The sequence below is a fragment of the Cimex lectularius genome, unplaced genomic scaffold, assembly GCF_000648675.2.
Source record: "Cimex lectularius strain Harlan isolate CLEC.00 unplaced genomic scaffold, Clec_2.1 scaffold298, whole genome shotgun sequence".
In the NCBI taxonomy this organism is placed as follows: domain Eukaryota; kingdom Metazoa; phylum Arthropoda; class Insecta; order Hemiptera; family Cimicidae; genus Cimex; species Cimex lectularius.
In genome coordinates, this window is record NW_019392861.1 from 215,370 (window position 1) to 236,510 (window position 21,141).

Here is a 21,141-nt window from a genome sequence, read left to right on the forward strand (position 1 = left end):
GACTTCCGGTTGTTCTAAACCGCTGAGACCATCGTGGATGGGAGAGCGCGACTTAGGCTATGTATCAGACGATACATTTCCGTCGGGTTTTTTTTACTCAAATTTGTTTCATAAAAAAAAAAAACAATTTAAAAAGCCAATTAATTCACTCGACAAGTTGGCTCTGGAAACGCTCAAATTGAACTATTTTTAATCTCAAGCATATAAAAGGATTAATGACATAATGTTACATAAAGATAAAGGCAGCGTTTACGTTTTAAGACAACTATTAATCTTTATACGTAGTTATTATAAGTAGATTACTGAGGTTTAGGCTAGAAGACTCGTTAAAGTATGCAACAAAGCAGTAACAACAAATATTCTGTAAGCAAAGTAGCTTAGAAAGGGGATTTGCCCTCACTGTCGTGATTATAGCGTTACAAAACCCTAAATACCGACTTTCGCGGAAATCGGTGAAAATTAATTTTTTGACTGATAACTTCGACGACCGACTGACATTCTTAGGCATCATTTTTCTCCAAATCTGGTGGACCGGTTTTCATGGTTGAAAATTCGTTTTAACGAAATTTTCGAGTGCATTTTGTAAGTGTATCAAACTTTTTTTTCGAATGCAGGGCCGCTGAATTCGAACCCAGGACCTTTACCTTACAGTGATGAGCGCCGTGTCAACGCCTAAACCGACGCTACTGTATCAAACATTAAAATCGGAATTTTATTTCCATTTACAAAATAAATAAATAAAATAAACAAGGCTAATTTCAAATAATTTTGCTATTTTGAGCATTTTCTTATAGAAATATGTTATATTTTTTATACGTCGTTAAAAAGCTACGTTCCTCTACTTTCAAATGGTCTGTTTGGCGTTAAAATCCTTTTAGCCATTGTGGAAATATAGCCATTTCAATCAGATATTCCGATAACAACTCAAAAAATCGGGGCCAAAAAATAGATCAATTTAAATTCAAACATAAATTTATATTTAAGGGTACTAGAGGTGATAAAATGAAATATCATATTAATTTCACACAAAAAAAATGTATGACCTAGTTTACTTGAAAAATAATTTGTTTTTAGAAATTTTTGGTTTTTGATAATATTTAATTACTTTTACTTTTATTGCAATCTAGATAACAAATTCAGTACAATGATATATTCACATAGTTGATTTCAGCAAGTAGAATGGGGAAATAAAAATATTTTAAAAAACGGAAAATTTCTACTTTCAAAAATTTTTTGACAAAACCAGTACAAGAAGTGGTGGATACAAGTCTGATATTTTGGAGTGTAGAATTACTGAAAAAACTTTGGTCCAAATCCATTTCCCACCAACCTGGTCATCCCCTTGTCATACCCGTATTAATTTTCTTTTGGAAATTTAGATTCCACATGAATTTGGGAATAAAAACAAACCTGTTTTGAAAACTTTTTTTGCCATTAATATATTTGATATAAACAGTTTGTTCAGAAAGTTTCGTAATTACAACAATCTGGAATAATAACAAAATACAAACTATACTGTGATATAATTAACGAAAAAACTTAATGTGCTAGTGAAAATCATAAATGTATTCAATGTTAAAATTTCTACAGTTTTCCTATTATCATTGCTTTTACAGTTGCACCTTTACAGATCTTTCCGCTAGTGTGTACTTTTGAAGATGGCAATAGAAGCAGACAATTTGCATCCCTGCAACTCATTAATCTACTGCTAGCTTGTCCTCCTGTAATTTATAAAATAATAGCAATGTAATAATTAATTACTGATTTAGTAAGTAAACATTCTACCTGTTGACCTGGCACAAAAACCAGGAGATTCTCCAACAAACTCCAAAATCGCTCTTCTATACTCAGGCCTTTCATCTAATTTCACATCAAAATCAATCTGAAATTTTAAAATTATTTCATGATTTAATTTGTAAAATTGTTGATTTGAAAAAAATAATTACAATTGTATTAACAATAGTTGGGTAATAAACTTGTTGTCCGGACAAAGCTTTCAACATAGGCAGGACAAGTAGGTGACATGTAACAGTAGCAGATACAGGATTTCCAGGCAGACAAAACAAATACTTTGTATTACCATCCATTCCAGTGCATGTGGCAAATGTAGTTGGCTTTCTGGAATTATGTTTTTATTTATTTTTAAAAAAAAAGGTTTGTTCGCCTTAATTACCCTGGTTTCATATTCAATCGTCCAAAATGGACAGTAGCTCCTAGATCTTCTTGTAAGACTCTTTTCAAATAATCCTTATCACCCATTGAAACACTTCCTGTAGTTATTACAACATCACTGTTAGACATACTTTTCAACAATGCAGCCAATAAGACAGAAGGCCTGAAAATCAAATTGATTCAGACGAATATCCTTTAAAAGGACAAAAACTAATTTACAGACTCGTCACGAGCTATTCCCATATTTTGTGCGTTATATCCATTCTCTTTCAGAAGAGATAATAGCGTCGTCATATTACTGTCTCTCACAGTGCCATCTCTCAACTTTTCCCCTGGTGCTACTAATTCATTTCCAGTAGAGAGAACAGCGACCTTTGGAAGTCTAGAATTGATGATTATATCAGAGTAACAAACAAAATAAAATAGCATAATAAACATACTGATATACGGGAACCTCTGACACTCCGACACTAGCCAACAAACCATGGACTGCACTATTTATTAAAGTCCCCTTATTCAAAACAAGTTCTCCTTCTTTTAAATCACACCCGATTTCTCTAAAACATTTGTAATTTACTTTTTAACAGTTAAGCACTTGAAATATTTTATTTTAATGTACCTTATATCCTGTCCTACTTCTGGTGACACCAAAATCTCTACAAGTTGTTCATTCCCATCTTCATCGGCTTTAAGAATATTTGTGTCTTCTACCTGCACGACTGCATCAGCGCCTGCAGGAACGGGAGAGCCTGTGTTTACTCTTATACAGCATAAAGATTGAAGAGTTAACTCCTTTGGCTATTTATAACAATTCAATTCATATGTAAGTGTGTAACGGAATGTTTCAATTTCAATTATTACATCACTGCCTGCAATATAACTTCCCGTTACTCTTCTCTCCCCTTTGCCATCTGCTGCTAAAACAGCATAACCGTCTTTGACAGATGCTCTAAAAGGCGGTTGAGGCTCCATTGCAAAAATATCATCAGCAACTACACTACCCAAAACTTCTCTGAAATAAAAACACATCTCATAAGTATTACTTGTCACATAATCAACAGATAAAATTGTTAAAATATTATAAGCAATAAATATGAAAAATTAATTAAATGTCTGTCCATGTGAAGTGCCTTTTGCACTGCATCCATGAAATAGAACTGATGTGCTCAAAAATAAATATAAAAAAGATTTTAAACGATTATCAACCAGTTTTATTAATGGTTACAAGTGGAATTAAAGGATGGTCTAGCTAAAAGAGCAAGTTGTTTCATTGCCTAGAAATTATTGATTATGATTATTCAGAAATCGTGAGATGCGGTCTGGTGTGACGTTCTGAAAAGAAAATGTTTTTCTGAAACCTACGTCACACCAGACACCATCACATGATTTCTGAATAATCATTGACTAACGGTCACTAATCACCACACATTATTAACTATTTTCTCTATTATTAGAACCATAAAACTGTCCTTTATGTCTTAGATAACATCAAGGTTTGTAGTACACCTCATGAAGCAGTAACAATATCTGTGCTAATATCATGTCATGACAGGCTGGTGTCCTTCTTGGCAAGACAAATATTACACTTAATGTTAAGGGGGGAAATGACCTTTATGTTTGTACTAATGTTCTTCATGTTTATGTCTGGCATACATTTGGCAAGACAAAATACTTAAAGTCGCGCGAAAATTCACACAACTAAATGCAAGAATCGTTTGCAAAACGGCCAACTCAGGATAACCATTTCCACAAGGCGAAACATTTCACAACATAGAGGTGAAACAAGTTTAGCCATCCATTTTGTGACAAGCATGCCAAATATGCGACACAGTTTGTCCTATTTTGATGCTCGTTTCCTTCTAAGCATCCTTTTTCTTGTTCTTATTATGATGACTTTTATCTTTAGCATTGATAAAAATTGATTATTTCTAAAACTGCTGGATAAGTCAAACTCCTGGTTCATTCTGAAGCCCAAGACATGTATGTATTTACATACGTACAAAGAATAGACAACGTGAAGCACTTTGATGCACACTCAAAAATCGACTGCTAGTCTGCTTACCTCAAAACATCCTCGCACAAAAAGTTTCAGAATAGGGGCTAGGTATCCACAATGTGAAACAAGTTTTGTGAAACAGCTGCACAAGTGATTTTCGTGCAATGGAAACGCAGCTAAACGTCAGGCTTGATGCCCTTCATGTCCCTATTAATGTCCTTTATACCAATGCTGGAATCCCTTATCAAACATCAAAATATACCACCTGTATATCAACGCTTACATTCTTCATTTCAAGGAAGACATCTTTCTTGGCAAACCTTTAAATCAGTACCGTCTTTCATTATAGGACAGACTAATGTCCTTCATACCAAGGTTAACATCCTTCATGTCAGGGCTAACATCAAAGCTAATTCTACACTGCAAGGAAGAAATCTAGGGGTGTCGGTATCTGCAATGGTTTTGGCGTTGACACAGTTTTCATCATGTAAAGGTCCAACATATTTACAATTTGGCTTTTTTCAATAACACTCCGAGGGTTCAAATAACCTCATAGTTGAAATACCCATGTTAAAAAAAAAAGACAAATCATTATTGTCATGGTCGTATTTCATGTCTTAACCGGCATCCTTCATGTTAGAGCGAGTGTCCTTCATACCTAAGGCAATTAAGTTATTTGTTTTTTACATTTGCAACTTATTCTAGCTAGGCCATCTTCGTAAACTCGAACTTATAATTGTGAGCAATTCTGTTAGATAAAATAAATAGATGAAGATGAAATTGTGAATCATATCATTCCTGGGATACAATTTTTTTTTCTAAACTAAATGAGTTCTTTTTTCTATAGGAACTTCAATACAACTACTAATCACCAAAAAGTGACGGAAAGGATGTAGGCACAGTAATAAAAATTTTAGGGCCGCTAACTACACTTAATTGATCCTAAAAATTCAAAATATTTTACTTCAGAGGGAGAACAGTTCTTCTTGGAGGTTTTACTTGACTGATCACAATCTTTGTAGCTTCTTCCATTGATATCATGGGCCATGTCGATACTCTCAATCTATTCGCTATGTTATCCGTTCGAACCTAATAGTGAGAAATGTAAAAATGAGAATATTTGCCAAAAAACAAAAACCAATAATTGTAATTTAATAGGTTTAACTAAGATTTTTGGAACTATTGATTCTAAAATAAATAACCGTTAAAAGTCACTGTACCTTACTAATAGGTAATGCTGCGTGCACTTCGTTGATTTTTTCCTTTCTATCTCTTAACAGATCTACAGCATGGTGCAAACATGGTTTTATAGCCTCATAACATTGTACTGCCCCTTTGACACTTCCAGGCAAATTGACGATCATCGTATCGTTTTTTATGCCTGCAACAGATCTATTGGATCGTTTTATTAATGTTGAGATCAGTTTTGAAAAATATAAATGAACGATTACCTAGAAAGCATAGCCATTGGTGTAACCTTAAGACTAGCAATGGTCATGGCTGTGGTGATGCCAGAAGCATTTCGATCAATCACTTTCAAGGTGGCCTCAGGAGTGACATCTCTTTGAGAAAACCCTGTTCCACCAGTTGTGAGTATAATGTCAATTTGGCTGCCAATCCTGCTCCACTGTCTAAGATACTCCTTAAAAAAATTTAATATAATAAAAAATATTAATTAATTAAAAAGTAAAATAAAAGTGATAATCTGTTTTACCTAGAATTTTACGGAATAAATTTACCTCAATAATTTCAACTTCGTCAGGCACTACAGCTTCTTTCAAAACAATTCCATCAACTGCATTTTTTAAGGTGGGGCCACTTAGATCAGCTTGCGTGCCCAAAGCGCATCTATCACTTACTAAAAATAAATCCCTAATTAACAATTTCATATAAATAAATAAAACTAAGTAATCATGATCAAATATGGCATAATGGATCAGTTTGTACCTTTTATTTCATATTTACATTTAGTTGTTATAAACAATTAGTTTTAATAGAAAATAAATGTTTTTCCTGTAAGGATTAACTATGATAATATAAATTTAAAGTGCTTGTGATCATATTAATATAGTTGTGTAGAATAATTAGAACGGAGAAATAATATTAACAACCATTCTATGCTATGAAAACATGATTTAGTAATGTCCTTGTTTTAGTCGGCCGTTGGATAATCAATTGCTAATTTTAAACTTATGTTGAGGTGAGCTGCTGTTGGTCTGGGACACCGGAAAGGGTGTTGACACAAAAAACAATGATTATGTACCTGATGAAGGACGTGAGATGTCCGAAACGTTGTCAATAAATGTTTTGAACGAAGCATTTGGACTTTTCTTCTTGGGCCACTCACCTCAACATAAGTTTAAAATTAACATGATTTAGTAAATTACTATATTATTTTAAACTTTCCTTTCAACTTTTAAACTGTTTCATTTCCGATGCAATATATATATATAAGAAATTAAAAGTGAGCATATATAGAACCAACAAATAGTTTTAAAAAAAAATTATTTACTACAGAGATTAAAAGACCTTACAATACCCAAAACAATATTATTTATAGAATTAGATTATTTTTTATCATCATTCAAAAATGTAATCAATAATTTGATCACACCTTGTTTATAATAACTAAATGTAAATGTGAAATAAAAGGTACAATCACATTTGAACTTATCATATCACTACATTTTGCGTATAAGTAGTAGAGTGTAGTGTGTAGTGAAAAAACATGAAAATTCAAAAGGAAATTATTAGTTTTACTATTGTGAGTTGAGCAAAACAATGTGTTTTGACTAGGATGCCCTGATTTTAATAATCTGACGTAATTTATCACATCCTCAAATGTTTTTCTCATTTTTTTTTTTAAATCCTTCAGGCATTTAATGATCATTGATCTGATGTTACACAACAGTTGGCTATTCTATATTATTTTTATTCATACTGTCCTACATTTATTTATAGAAACCGTACAAATCAAAAGAAAGCGTATTATTAATAAACTATAAACTATAATATTCAAAACATTTCAAAAACTAAAAGTTCATAGTGGAAAAAATATGAGAAACTTGTATTTCATTACTGATTTTATATTAGTTTATGTTCCGATAATTTTTATCTACAAAATAAATTAATTATACAATCATTTATGAATTTTCAATGTCGAACAACAGTTTAAATTATGGCAAACAATATACTGGAGAGCCAGCAATTCAGTCCAATTCAATAAGAAAGATGCTAACTTATTAATTTAATTAGTTTGAGTATTTAGTTTTTAACTTACAAGGGTATTTCAATTATGAACTATGAACTCTCAGGGTGCTAGTGTTTATGGGGAAAAAAACTTTTGTAAGAATCTTACAATTAATTAAGGTTTTCAGTTGAGATAAAAAGTCAATGGCACGAGCGGGATTCGAACCCACGATCTTCGGCTTGATACGCCGCTGCTTTACCACTTGAGCTATTGTGACCTCAATCCACTCGGACACTAACTTCCCATCTCAACCACGCCTTTTGAGTTTTCCCTCCTTTTTGCCATTTTTCAAATGTCGTGCAATCAATTTGATTCTCGGCAACAAATGAAATGGCCACGGAGAGCTTTAGTGAAGGTACTTCATTTAAACTTATTAAATTCACTAGTTTCGTGGTCCACTTGACTATTTAATATCTTACAATTAATTAAGGTTTTCAGGTGGGTTCGAATCCCGCTCGTGCCATTGACTTTTTTATCTCAACTGAAAACCTTAATTAATTGTAAGATATTAAATGGTCAAGCGGACCTCGAAACTAGTGAATTTTGTAAGAATGTTGGGGATTTAGTCTTTACAGAGATGAGCACCATGTCTACGCCTAAACTGTTATGACCACCGGGGCCCACATTTTTTTATTTTAAAAGAATTGTTCCACAACCAATTTTTATTCCAGTTGTAACAACTTCATCATTAATTTCATATACATTTGAAAAATCTATAATGCATTAAAGGACTCATGCATGTCCTAAGATGTTATTGCCGACAGGTAATCATAAATATTTTTGTGACCTGACCATCCAGGTTTGTCTATTCTCACTATGTTGTGGATAATGTTATTCACTTGAAGGAGATGTACACAACCCACTACTGAAGATGGCAAAATGTTGAAACGCATTTGATAACCAAATCAGCAAGAATGGTCAGATCAGGATGCAACCAAAATACATGTTCATCACCCTGTAGACTTCAGGAATTCTCAATAAACGTTGTATCTCAGTCTTGAAACAGACATACTACATAACGGGCAAAAACCTGAAAAACTACTGCTTAAACACATTCTCCCTGTTGTGTTCCTTCTTTTCAGTAAACTTATTCCTGACTACCAGTTTAAGATTCAGACCTCATTACACTGTTCAGCAGTGGCATCACTCTGACATCAATACTGCCGTTCTTTGGCAAAATGAGTGCTCCTCCAGTGTATTCCTTGATATGAAGCAAGCCTTCAAATGCCTTCAACTCTGGCACCTGGGGCTTCTCTGGAAGCTTAAGAGTGTCCTCCCTTTTACCTACTGCCTGATCTTAAAATCCTGCCTAACCAACAGGTACATTTAAGCCATCAGTGTCCCCTCTATCAGCCAGGTAGCACACAGATGTAGGTGTACCACAAGGAAGTATCTTAGGTCTTATCATTCATCATTATACCTTAAGGTTCTAATCATTTACACAGTATATACCACAGACAATCCTTACTTTATCTTCCTGAAACAATCCTTACCATCTTCAGTTGATACAACCATCCTTTGCTCTCATAAATATCCTGTCGCAATTTGCAAACCCATGTCACATTCCTTGAGCAGTGGTTTAAGTGAGGGAAGATGACAATAATGTGAACATTGTCACTTTCACCCTTCAGAGAATAACTGCTCCTATGTACCACAATAGTATCCCTCTCCCTCCAGCTAATGGTCCCTATCTTGGGCTATACATTACCAAAAAACATACATGGAACTCACACACATGACTCAAAATACAATATCTAAACAAACATTTGAGACTTCTTAAAAGATTGCTGGAGAAAAGATATACAAACTGACCCTAACCTCCAACATATCCGATCCCTACAATCTAAAATTTCTCCGAACCATCATCAATGTTCCTTTCTATCTATCCAATCTTACCAATATGTCCTTGAAGTAGAAAAAAACCGCTACAAAAAGTTTTGCAAACAATAATCCAGTCACACAACCCTTCCTTTCATCCCGCACCCTCCCTGAAGACTTAAGTGTCACTGTCCTCACGAACTCTTAATTAACAGCTGCTAATATAGAGGAGTGACTACTAATAAGTATTTCCTCTTTTTTTTCTTATGTATATTTTTATATTTTTCATGTTCATTTTGTTGTGTGTTCTAAAATGTTGTCAAATTTACTTAGGCGCAGCAATTGGCACAGGTGTAAATAAATAAAAATAAAAATTTAAAGCAGTTATAATTATTTAAATTTATGCACTTAACTAGCCTCCAAATGTTTCCTGGACATTATACCCTGTTGTATATAACATGCTGAAAAGTCACCTGAATTATCTAAATATAATAAAAAATATGCCCAATGAACGATATCCAAAAATCCTTCTAAAAGAGATTATTAGGCGAAACATTCTTTGGCATTGAGATTTAAAGAACAAATTTGATTCTTCAGATCAAATGTTCAACTAATAGAATTTTTCTGCCAGTGAAATAAAAATACCTTTTTTCCATGATGTAAGATGTACCGTTCAAGGTGTGTAATATACTGCGCCCTTTAAGGGCTATTATATTGATGTAAGCATAGCACACTGCTAAAACCTAGTTAAAGAATTTGATTAGTAGGAAAGCCTCTATACCCAGCGACCCATGCCAGGGTCAGGTCATTAGTGTTGTTAACTTCTGCCAGGGTTTCCATTTAGGTACAAGCACTCTTTGCCTTCACCTCGCATGAAGCTAGGGCCTTTAGTCTGCCTGACTGTCAGAGAAGATGGCTAACTTCAGGGAATATATTCCTAGTATTTTTATTTCCCTGGCACTTTGTTCAATCGCTGATTTCAGACTGGAAAACTGAAGCATATTTACCCAGGTTTACCAAAGTTCAGTCTTTGGATTCATCCCGATTCCAGCCCCTGTGCCTTTGACGGTTTTGGAGCTGTCAATGTACCAGTAGGAGTTTGCTTTTAGCAATGTTCCTTTGGCCCAGTCTTCCTGTTCTGGTATCAGTACCATATACTTTTTACTAATTGGTAGTACTTTTTGTCTAAGATATTCTTCGATAGTGAGAATCCCTATGCCACAGAAGGGTTCAGGATCTACTAACGGAGTAGCAGCCTCTTCCTTGCAACCATCCACTCTCCCGTTTCCCTTATATCTTCCGTAAACATAGTGCACAAAAAATCTTTTCCAATCAAGAGCAACCGACCTCAATATACAAACACATAAACATATCTTTTGATAATCCAACAAACTTATATTTAAGCAATCCCACATTAACTTTACACAGTCGCTCATTAATTTTCAAATGTGTTAGTAACACTTTAAATTTAAACAATACGCCATGGTACATAATTAACCAAAAAATTTGTTCAATGTGCAACAGAGGAGAGAATAGGGAACTACACCACTAATTGTCCATTCCTAGTTGAATCCAGGCTGATTGCTTTGGAAAATCCAGTTTGTTGCCAAAGGAAAATTTTAAATGGAAGTAACTGGATTAACTTACGTAAATTTTGAAAAATTACAAAAGATATAGAGATTTTTTTAATAACGAAGATCAATTAATAATTTAACATCTTTTATTTGATTCTGTTGAAGTTTCTTTGTACCAGTAAAAAAATTAATTTAATTTCTTTAAGCATAAAATATTTATTTCCATTATTATATTACATATCATATTATTGTAAAATTATATTTATCAACTCGCCAGACGAACCTTATGTTCATGGCTAAGTGTTAATTTCTGTATGCTAGAAAGATAAATTTTATAATTTATTTTAATAAATACATTTATTATTATATTAATATACAATAATTATAACTAATCCCTTTTATCAGATGGACAATTAAAATATATTTTTCTTTCCAAAAGGTAGATTGGTGATGAGGCCATGAAGACAATATTTATTTTCTTGTCGAGCTTTTGGCAGAATATATCGCCTTCATCAGGACTTCGAAAAAAATCGTTATACTATATGAACAGGTACATGTGTGGATAACGGATGTGGGTTCTACCCGTACATGTACGAACATATAGTATAACGATTTTTTTCGAAGTCCTGATGAAGGTGATATATTCTGCCGAAAGCTCGACAAGAAAATAAATGTTGTTTCTGTCTTCCTGGCCTCATCCCCAATCTACCTTTTGGAAAGAAAAATATATTTAAACTGTGAAGGCTGATCAATCACCAAAGAAAACATTAATGTACAATTAAATTTATATCAGCCAGATTGCAATTTTTAATGCTTGTTCGCTGTTCAATTTTCCTTAATAGCGACTCAGATGTTCAAAAAGTGTAATATAATTTCTACATAAACATTCATCTGCTTTTTTATATTGCATTTTAATATAAGTTTATGGCTTAATGAAAATTTTGAAGCAATTTTCAGCAAATTATTGTTTTCTTCCAATTGTTAACCATTTTAGTTAAGATGCAGCGAACGTTTCCTTAATCCTTGCAAAGTTTACTTTATCCCATTAAAGACTTTATAAATGATCTATTAATAATTTAAAAAATTCTCGCTAAGGCTTTTATTTAAAATAAACTTGGCAGCCTCAGCAGCTTTTAATTCTGTATTTCAAGCTATTTTGAAACCACATGCTGAAAAATTGACTATATGACTAAGGTTTCAATTTACACGTTTTAGTATTATTTGACTTAATTATCATTATAGCGTGTAATATTTTAAATCTTGCTTAGTTCCATTTAAACAGATGAGTTTAAAACTGTTTATGTTTGTTCATATAATCAAAATGTAAATGTGGTTACTAGGACAAACTGTTTCTATATCATAAAAAAAGTCATGTCTTGAGTTGAAATTCACATGTTCTCGGGTAATAACGTAGATTTTTTTACTGCCATGTCTTTACACTGCTAGGATGTAAGGAAAACGGGAACGACGCTCACCTGTGAGGATTGCAAATCGAATCGAATGCATCGTTGAAAACGACCGGTTATCAGTACATTCAGACGCTGCTCCATGCAGGAACTGACAACAGGAACGACCACAAAAGCTCGATTGCCCCTCTCTGTTTCCTTCCCCCTTTCCGTTTTAATCGGCAAAACCTTTAATTTGCCATACCGACAGTTGTCATTTCCCAGACTACAAATAAAAAGATGTACATGACAGTTAACGCCCCCGGTCTGTCAAACGACATACGTTTATCTACAAACCATAAATAAATCGTTAACCTCCTGGCTTTTTATGTAAAACATTGAATTCATGCATTACATATGTAGTTAAGAATGTGCTGAATCCCTTTACAGACAAATTATTCAGGCTAGTTCAATAAAAAAAAGGGTGAACTACATGAACCGTTCTCAAGTGCGATTGCATAATCTTAATTATTTAAACAACCCATGAATCATCAAACCGATCATCTTGACACCTGCAAATAACGCAGACCAAGTATCAGGACATTAACTGTCTGTATTGTTAAGGAACAATGAATCTTACTTCTGCTGCTTTCACGCTTTACATATACAACAAAAGATTCAGGGGAACTTTTCACCGTACTCAAACAAGTTCAGAGAACATCTATGCATTTGCACTAAAAAGTCATTAAGTCCTAAACTTACAAAGTATTTAGTTTAATCGTGACATGTGATGAGGTCTGCGAGTGATAAATCTGTACGATGCCTATTATCAGGTCTCCGGCTGACAAAGATGATCAAAAATTTTGAGAAGGGTTAATTTTTGGTTAAAGGGTTATTGAAGACAAATCTGAATTGGACAAATATTAAGAACAATTAAACTGCATCAATTAAATCAACTCTACGTTAATTAGCAAATTAATTATTTTCAATCAATCACTAGTTAACATTGGCCATTATTATAAATATTATTATTCTCTGTGATGTACTTATTTCCATGCCTACACTATCATTTACAATATATATCCAAATAATTTCCAATCTTATACTTACTTCCAAATGTTATTTGAGCAGAGATTGTCAAATAATAATCTTCATTAAATCTCGTACTCTAGGGTACATCTAGGTGATGTACCTGTACCTGGTCTGCTTAATCCTGTTTATTTTATTTTTTTTTTCCATTTCTTTAAGCCTTGTTTCCAGTAAATTCGTGATTTTGGGTAGAATTTTGTGAAAATTCACCTTGTTTACTTAATTTTTGTTTAAACGGTTTATTAGATCATACATCAAGGTTAAAGCAAATAAAACACGAAAAGACAATGAATTAAACGTTTTATATTTATTTACATTAAGATTCACATGTATTAAACAGTTGTTATAAAATCTAATTTATTCGGATTAAATCGTTAACGAAAAACCTTACGCTAAAAACAGATTTACACAGAAATCATTAATACTGCATTTAAAATAAGAATGAAAATATTAACAAGTTGAGTGTGCTGAAATAAGTAAAAACCAAATAGTTTGTTTTTTTAAAAAAGCTAAATTTTAAGATGATTAAAATTGAGTTAGTCTTTCTCTTGTAATATTTACACAAATATACTTGTTTTTACTGAATATATATTTAAAATAGTTCCGTAAATATATAAATATTTTTCTTTCATTGGTTGAGCTTCTCTCTCATGTATGATAAAAATATATTGTGGCAATTAAAAAGAAAAGATATACGCAAGCAAAATTAACCATAATGGCAACTTTTGCTTAATATTTATTGGGCGGAAATTTCTTTTTATTATTATAAGTATTACTATTTTATTTTCATTGTGATTTGTTCAATCACACCTAAATGAATAAACACAAAAATGACATGGAAAAAAAAAATTGAATGTTGCTTTTAAAATAAAGTTTGCACATATTTTAAATATAAAATAAATAATATTTTTCTTAAGAAGTAGATATTCATTAAAAAAACTTCTTTAACACTAAAATATAAATATTCTGCAAATTGAATTTGCTATTTGTAATACCGGGTTTACAATAATGCTTCTTTGGACAAAAATATAGGAAATACATAAAACAGATTTCACTCGTGGAAACAAAATATACCAAAATAAATACTCTTGGGATGACAATAGCCAGAGATCACATAACATTTACATTTCTATTTTTAAATGTTTAACAAAGTTATTTACAAAAAACTGAAATTAAAATTGTGCATATAAAATATTTTTAGTGATTTTAAAAAATATTATGCCTGATTTCTAGCTTCATATATAATTGATGTGTATTTGTTATGTTTTACCAAACAAATGCCTTGCATGAGTTTGTAATCACAGTAAAAGAAAAAAAATTCAAAAAAAAATATCGTTTTCAAATTGCTTCTGGCTCCTGTTTTATCTGTTTGTATCGTTTTATCCCGCAGAACATTGCAATTCTTGACTGAAAAAGAGATAATGTTAATGTGCATACAAACATCAAAGTAATTTGTTTATACTTTTATAAATATAATCTTCAACTGTCATATCTGCATCTGATTTTTATATTTTGATACATAATATTCTTAAATTGTGTATTATTAATATTATAGTATAAACGTAAAATATCAGGTTTTAATTGTACAAGAATGAAAAAGGACAATTAAATGTTTAAACTGCCCAGGATTTCACTATCTTGCGGTTTTAATTTTCCAATGTAAATGATGTGAGAAGCCAATTTTAACTGACACCCACCGACAGTCATTGGAACCTACATAGAAAAAATTTCAATGTTAATATAAACCCACAAGTGTTAGATTTTCTTCATAGACTTTTCTTTTGAGCAATGTGCGAAAGAATAAAAGAGGACAATTAAATGTCTAAACTGCCCAGGATTTCACTATCTTGCGGCTTTAATTTTCCAATGTAAATGAGGTGAGAAGCCAATTTTAACTGACACCCACCGACAGTCATTAGAACCTACATAGAAAAAATTTCAACGTTAATATAAACCCACAAAGTCTTAGATTTTCTTCATAGACTTTTCTTTTGAGCAATGTGCAAAAGAATAGAAGAGGACAATTAAATGTCTAAACTGCCCAGGATTTCACTATCTTGCGGTTTTAATTTTCCAATGTAAATGAGGTGAGAAGCCAATTTTAACCAACACCCACCGACAGTCATTGGTACTTACATGCAAATTTATATAGCTGTGAAACTGCATGCAAAAAATACATATTATGAGAATGGTATATTAAGTTAGAAGGTGTTACCATCGAAGAAATTAAGATGTATTTTATTTAACTATAAAAAATTCAATACTAAATCCAGACAAATAAAAAAATGTATACGGATCCCATAGTTTACAAAAATCTCTTTTTTTAGAAGTGTACAAGAATAAGAAAGTGACAGTTTAATTATTAAATTGACCATTAATCAATTTTCTTGCGATTAATATACCAATGTTAATGAGGTGTGGAATCTATTTTAGCGGACACCCATCGACAGTCATTGGTAGTTACATACAAATAGCTGTGAAACTGCATTTTTTAATTAAGCTTCAAAAACAGTCCTACAAAAATTAGTAAATACTTAAAAATCAATACTATCACCACTATTTTAAAAAAATATATTGCTATTGAATGTGGCAATGATATTGTTTTAAAGCAGCGAATTTTTTGAGAAAATAAAAATTAATTACCAAACCCTATTTTTTCTGTGGAGGAGTAGAAGGGCGCCCAGAGTTCATGCCTCCATATTGGTATTTTGCTTTCTTTTCTGATGGCTTCAAAATCTGAAAATTACTTTACTACTTAATATACAGTTGCTAAAATAGCTGTCACAACTGTCCATTACCTGGAAAGAGCACATTAATGTCTCATCGACTGACATCATACCACCAGCGTTATCAAACTCTCCACAATAGTTAGGGGCCGAGAAAAGAGTTACAAGCTGTCTTTTGGCAAAAAATTCGTAGCCATCTTCCACAACCTAAAGAAAAAATGCACATCATATGTCTTCTTAAAATTCAACACTTATTGGCATACTTGATGTGCTCGACATATTAGATCAAGTTCGTGTTTTCCAAGAAATTTCGATACAATTCCATCTCCAAATGTAAAAGAAACACCTCTGTCATTTTCCCCCCAGCCTTTAACGTCCTTGTCTGGGTCAGACCACAAGAGGTCACATAACAGACCTGAAAGTTTAATTTAAATAAACAATGTGAGTTTCAGGGTGTTTAAGTCAATATTACCTGTATCTGGAACATCGGTTGGCCTCATTATTCTACTTATCTGTTCCATTGATTGCAGATCCGGACTCAATCCGCCATGGCAGCAAAATATTTTCTCATCGATGATAGCTGCAATCGGTAGGCAATTGAAGCAGTCCGTAAATGTTTTCCATAATTTAATATTGTATCGCCTTTTGCCTGGATTAAAAAAAGCCAATTGTTGAAACGCCTAATGAAACTCAAATACTTACTTACATTCATCATAAAAACCGTATATCCTATTGATTGAAGCACATTCATGATTACCCCTAAGAAGGAAGAAATTTTCTGGATATTTGATTTTATATGCAAGTAGTAAGCAGATAGTTTCTAAACTCTGTTTCCCTCGGTCAACATAATCTCCAAGGAAAAGGTAATTAGCCTCAGGAGGAAAACCTCCATATTCAAATAATCTCAATAAATCTGTGTACTGCCCATGTATATCACCTAAAGAAAAATAATTAATTTATAATATATACATTTAACTATAATATATTCAAAGTGTATTATTTAAAATTTAAACATAAGTTCAGGTTTGAATAGAATGGTTAGAGATGGTTAGGGTATAGCATAATAAATACTATTGTGTAAGTTAAGTATAATAGTATTAATTGATGATATTAGTATTAAAATAAAATGTTTTCTAAAATTATGATAAATCCCATATAAAAAAATGCCATGAACTTCCATTCTAAATATAACTGTCCATTATTTGCTGTTAAACTTCAGACTGAATGAATAATAAATATACCATTTATTAACAAGTTGCTATATCTAACAATTTAAAAGGTGAAACAAATTAGCCTAAGGTAAAGGTTAAAAGGTGTCCGCCTTTGTATGACCTTGCACACCTTAATATGTATTGGTTAATTGCCCTTCACTATTATTGCCCAATCTTCATTCCTAACTAGAGCTTTTGTTAAGCTCGAAGCTTTTTACCAGATCCCAAAGTTTTGTTAAGGGCTCCTATGTGCCTTCAGGCCTTGGCTTTTCCTCTTCCAAGAGTAGGAATCGCAGCCTTCGCATTAACACAGGACACATTCCACTGTTTTTCTTCTTCTTTGCAATATCTGCTCAAGCGTGTTATTCTAGTCCAACATGCCTAGGTTTATTAGTTGTGCTGTTAGTTTCTGTGAGGGTCCTTTGATTGACTTCTCATGCTTCTGTCCGGGGAATCATTCCCATTGGATCAAGGACTTTATTTTTAACTTGTTAGTTGGATCTGTATTTTTGTCAATTTGGTATATCACAAAATGGTTCAAAGCCAATAAGTGTCCTCCCCCCGTTGCCTCTCTCTCTCCCCCATATGCTCTCGTACCAAACAAAGGTACATTGTTAACCTAACTTTTTGTCATAAGTAATACGCCAAGCTTAAAATATAGGCCTGAACTTCTGTACAAGAAATAAATCACCAATTCGACATAATATAAATTTTAGCACCACTTATAAATTATTTTACTGCCTTTATTATGATCTATTATAAAAACTTGACATCAAAAACAACAAAATATGAGCAAATCATTGTATACATTACTTTAATAGTAAAATTATTCTTGTTAGTAATCAAAATATTTATTTGTGTGAACCATTTGTTTTATTTCTTTAAAAAAAAAAAAAAAAAAAAAATAGAAATCTACAGAAATATAAATAATAACCAAAAAATTGGGAAGGAGTAACATTGTACCCCACTTCTTTTTTTTTTTTTTCTTTGCAAAAGGTAGATCGGGGATGAGGCTACGAAGACAAAAACAACATTTATTTTCTTGTCGAGCTTTCGGTAGAATATATCGCCTTCATCAGGACTTCGAAAAAAATCGTTATACTATATGAACAGGTACATGTGTGGATAACGGATAGCCGGTAGAACCCGGTTAAAGGATTTTTTCGAAGTTCGAACTTTCGGCAAGAAAATAAATGTTGTTTCTGTCTTCCTGGCCTCATCCCCGATCTACCTTTTGGGGGGGGGAAATATATATATAAACTGAGAAGGCTGATCAATCACCAAAGAAAATATTGTACCCCACGCAATCTTTCAAGTTGTAATGGGAGATGCAAACGTTCGTAGGATAAGGCTGGACTCACACTGGAACTAACTACACCCAACTGCGACTATGAATGAAACTTACTCATCCAGCGTGAGCTTTCACATTGGAACAGGCTTGTTGGAGCCGTTTGTGGTTGTTCTGTTATGGTTGTCATTTTTTTTCAATATTTTGAAAGTAATTTCTTGAATTAAAAGAATTACCTAATTTTTTGTGTCCTCCTAACAACTTCACATCAAAAAGTGTGCTAAGGCTTCATAACCTATGGGACCAGAAATCTGCAAAAAATGCTAATTTGCCTTAAACCTAGTGGACGATCAAAACACATGTCCATGCCTTTTTCTTATGTGCCCATCTCATTCATCAGAATATTGCATGTAGAAGAAAACATATCGAAAATAGTTTGGATTTTTACTATGAATGAGTCCACCAAGCCAACCATAAATTCATGGATCATAAAAACATCTTGTCCAAGATACATTTATGGGACCAACAGGAAAACAATTACTATATAAGATTAATTAAGGTTTTAAGTTGAGATAAAAACAGTCAGTGTCACGAGCGGGATTCAAACCCACGACCTTCGGCTTGATACGCCGCTACTCTACCACTTGAGCTGTCGTGACTTCAATCCCCTCGGGTACTAACTTCCCATCTCGACTGCACCTTTTGAATTTTCCTTCCTTTTTGCCATTTTTCAAATGTAATCTATTTGATTCTCGGCGACAAGTGAAATGGCCACGGAGAGCTTTAGTGACGTATACTTCATTTTAATTCCTTTCGGTCAAGCGGACCACGAAAAATAGTGAACTTACTACATAAGGAATGTAAACTTTTTTTTTGCATAACGATGATTTTATTGCTAGCATTATTTACTGTTTATTTTGACTATGATACATCCTAACTACCTGTAACTAATGTATAAATATAATGGATTTAATTTTTAACTAAATAAATTAAGTGGTGTGTTAAAGTTGTCCATCAGTGTATTAACATTTACAAAAATAATGTTTTTATATCCAATAACTTAAAATAAGAAATTTTTAAACTTGTGACTTACTGAAAATGCTCAATTAGGAGTCATATATGTGTGAATATAATAATTTTAATCATTTTGAATAACTTGAATAGAATCTGAACTGTTGTCTTTCTGCCCCTAGCCCAACTTGAGGAAGTCAATTTGACAAAACGTTGGCATACTTAATTCTCTTATATTCCATGTCTACCTGACAGAGCATCCTAACTTCAAACAAAATTAATCATAAAGGTCATCTACTCCAAATTTAAATCTCCTATATTGGGGCACTGAACTTTAAACCGATGTATTCTTTTATTGAAAAATTGCTAAATCTAGACAGTTAAAAGGTGAAAAGTGTAGTATAAGATTGAACAATTCCAATTATTTAATCAAAAATAAGGAAAAATCTGCTAATCAGAGAATTTCCTGATATGGTTAAGGTCATAACTCCACAAAGGTTTAACCTTCAGGAATTTATTTTTAGTCCCGAGTAACCACATGCGATTTGGAAAGTGCTATAAAATAGGCCGTAAAACTTATTGGAAAATGTAATAAAACGGCTTCCAAGCTGAAAATCAAAATGTCAAGATTAAAAATAGACTCACCGCATATTTTAAGAGGGGCCTCCAGCTCCAGGAGGATCGGCTGTTTGAGGAATATCTCCCGGGATTTGAGGCAGAGTCCGCGCACCTCCGCCTCGGACATGGTGACGATTTTCCCCGGTCGGCATCCTCGAACTGGAACAGGCGAAATGCCTTGGGTTACACAAAAGATGAAATGGAAAAAAAGGCTTTTTTCAAATGGAGAGTTTTAACATCCCGGAAAATTCGACAAAACCTCAAAACAATTGAAATTTCCACGAGAAACGACTTGACAAACTCAAATGTTGTCTTTTTAAAAGGTTGACATTAGAAGGTCGATTTGTCAGAGGGTTATGGGGAAACGGAGTATCGACTTTCTTCCTTCCTGCCGAAGAAAGCCGTGTCGTTTTTCACACGTATTCCCCAAAAGGCCAGTTGACAAATTGATTTGAATTTGTTTTAATTTTAAAAATACCTTCGAGAAGTTTGCTAATAAGTAAATCGATGTTCAAGTCTTGATCACCCATTTTCTGGACTGTTGACGTGACGTCACAGAGCACGGAGGTCGTGTTATCAAAGAAACTGAGGGTCCGATCACGAGGTGGCCTCGTTCAAAATGACCCTTGACGAGAATGTCGCCACCAGTGGGGAATCACGTCTATTATTAATTATAATCATGATTTACCCAAAAATGTATTAATAAAAATGTTCAATTGCAACCAAATATACGCTCGTAATGAAAATTATTTTCCACATTAAATAAAAATCAATGGATGCATTGGAGCAATATTAGATGGCGTTGTTCTGAAAACATTATCTTTTAATAATAATACAAACTGAATCCAATTTATAAAAACATTTAAATGTAGAAATGTAACAATATATAGTCCTGGAACCAGATACTCGGAAGCCATAGGAAAATACACCAGTATCTTCCAAGCTGAGGTCTACGCAATCAAGAAATGTACTCAATTCAATTTGAATAAAGGGTACAAAAACA

The 21,141-nt window shown here is 32.9% G+C and overlaps 2 protein-coding genes across 2 annotated transcripts; both read right to left on the bottom strand.

Annotated features, from left to right (window-relative positions):
• Positions 1–1,428: 1,428 nt before the first annotated feature.
• On the bottom strand, positions 1,429–12,586 carry LOC106665247 (gephyrin). Its single transcript, XM_014391541.2, has 13 exons — positions 12,286–12,586; positions 5,908–6,026; positions 5,620–5,810; positions 5,389–5,560; positions 5,133–5,257; positions 3,034–3,184; positions 2,792–2,970; positions 2,613–2,729; positions 2,396–2,554; positions 2,174–2,335; positions 1,947–2,118; positions 1,786–1,882; positions 1,429–1,721 (listed from the first exon to the last, which is right to left on the bottom strand). The coding sequence occupies exons 1-13, from the start codon at positions 12,314–12,316 to the stop codon at positions 1,585–1,587; spliced, it is 1,812 nt and encodes a 603-aa protein (XP_014247027.1). The 5' UTR covers positions 12,317–12,586; the 3' UTR covers positions 1,429–1,584.
• Positions 12,587–14,539: 1,953 nt separating this feature from the next.
• Positions 14,540–20,728, bottom strand: LOC106665248 (serine/threonine-protein phosphatase PP1-beta catalytic subunit). Its single transcript, XM_014391542.2, has 8 exons — positions 20,617–20,728; positions 20,166–20,297; positions 16,717–16,947; positions 16,483–16,659; positions 16,274–16,425; positions 16,083–16,217; positions 15,928–16,020; positions 14,540–14,691 (listed from the first exon to the last, which is right to left on the bottom strand). Exons 1-7 carry the CDS (start codon positions 20,666–20,668, stop codon positions 15,934–15,936), a joined length of 966 nt encoding a protein of 321 aa, XP_014247028.1. The 5' UTR covers positions 20,669–20,728; the 3' UTR covers positions 14,540–14,691; positions 15,928–15,933.
• Positions 20,729–21,141: the final 413 nt, after the last annotated feature.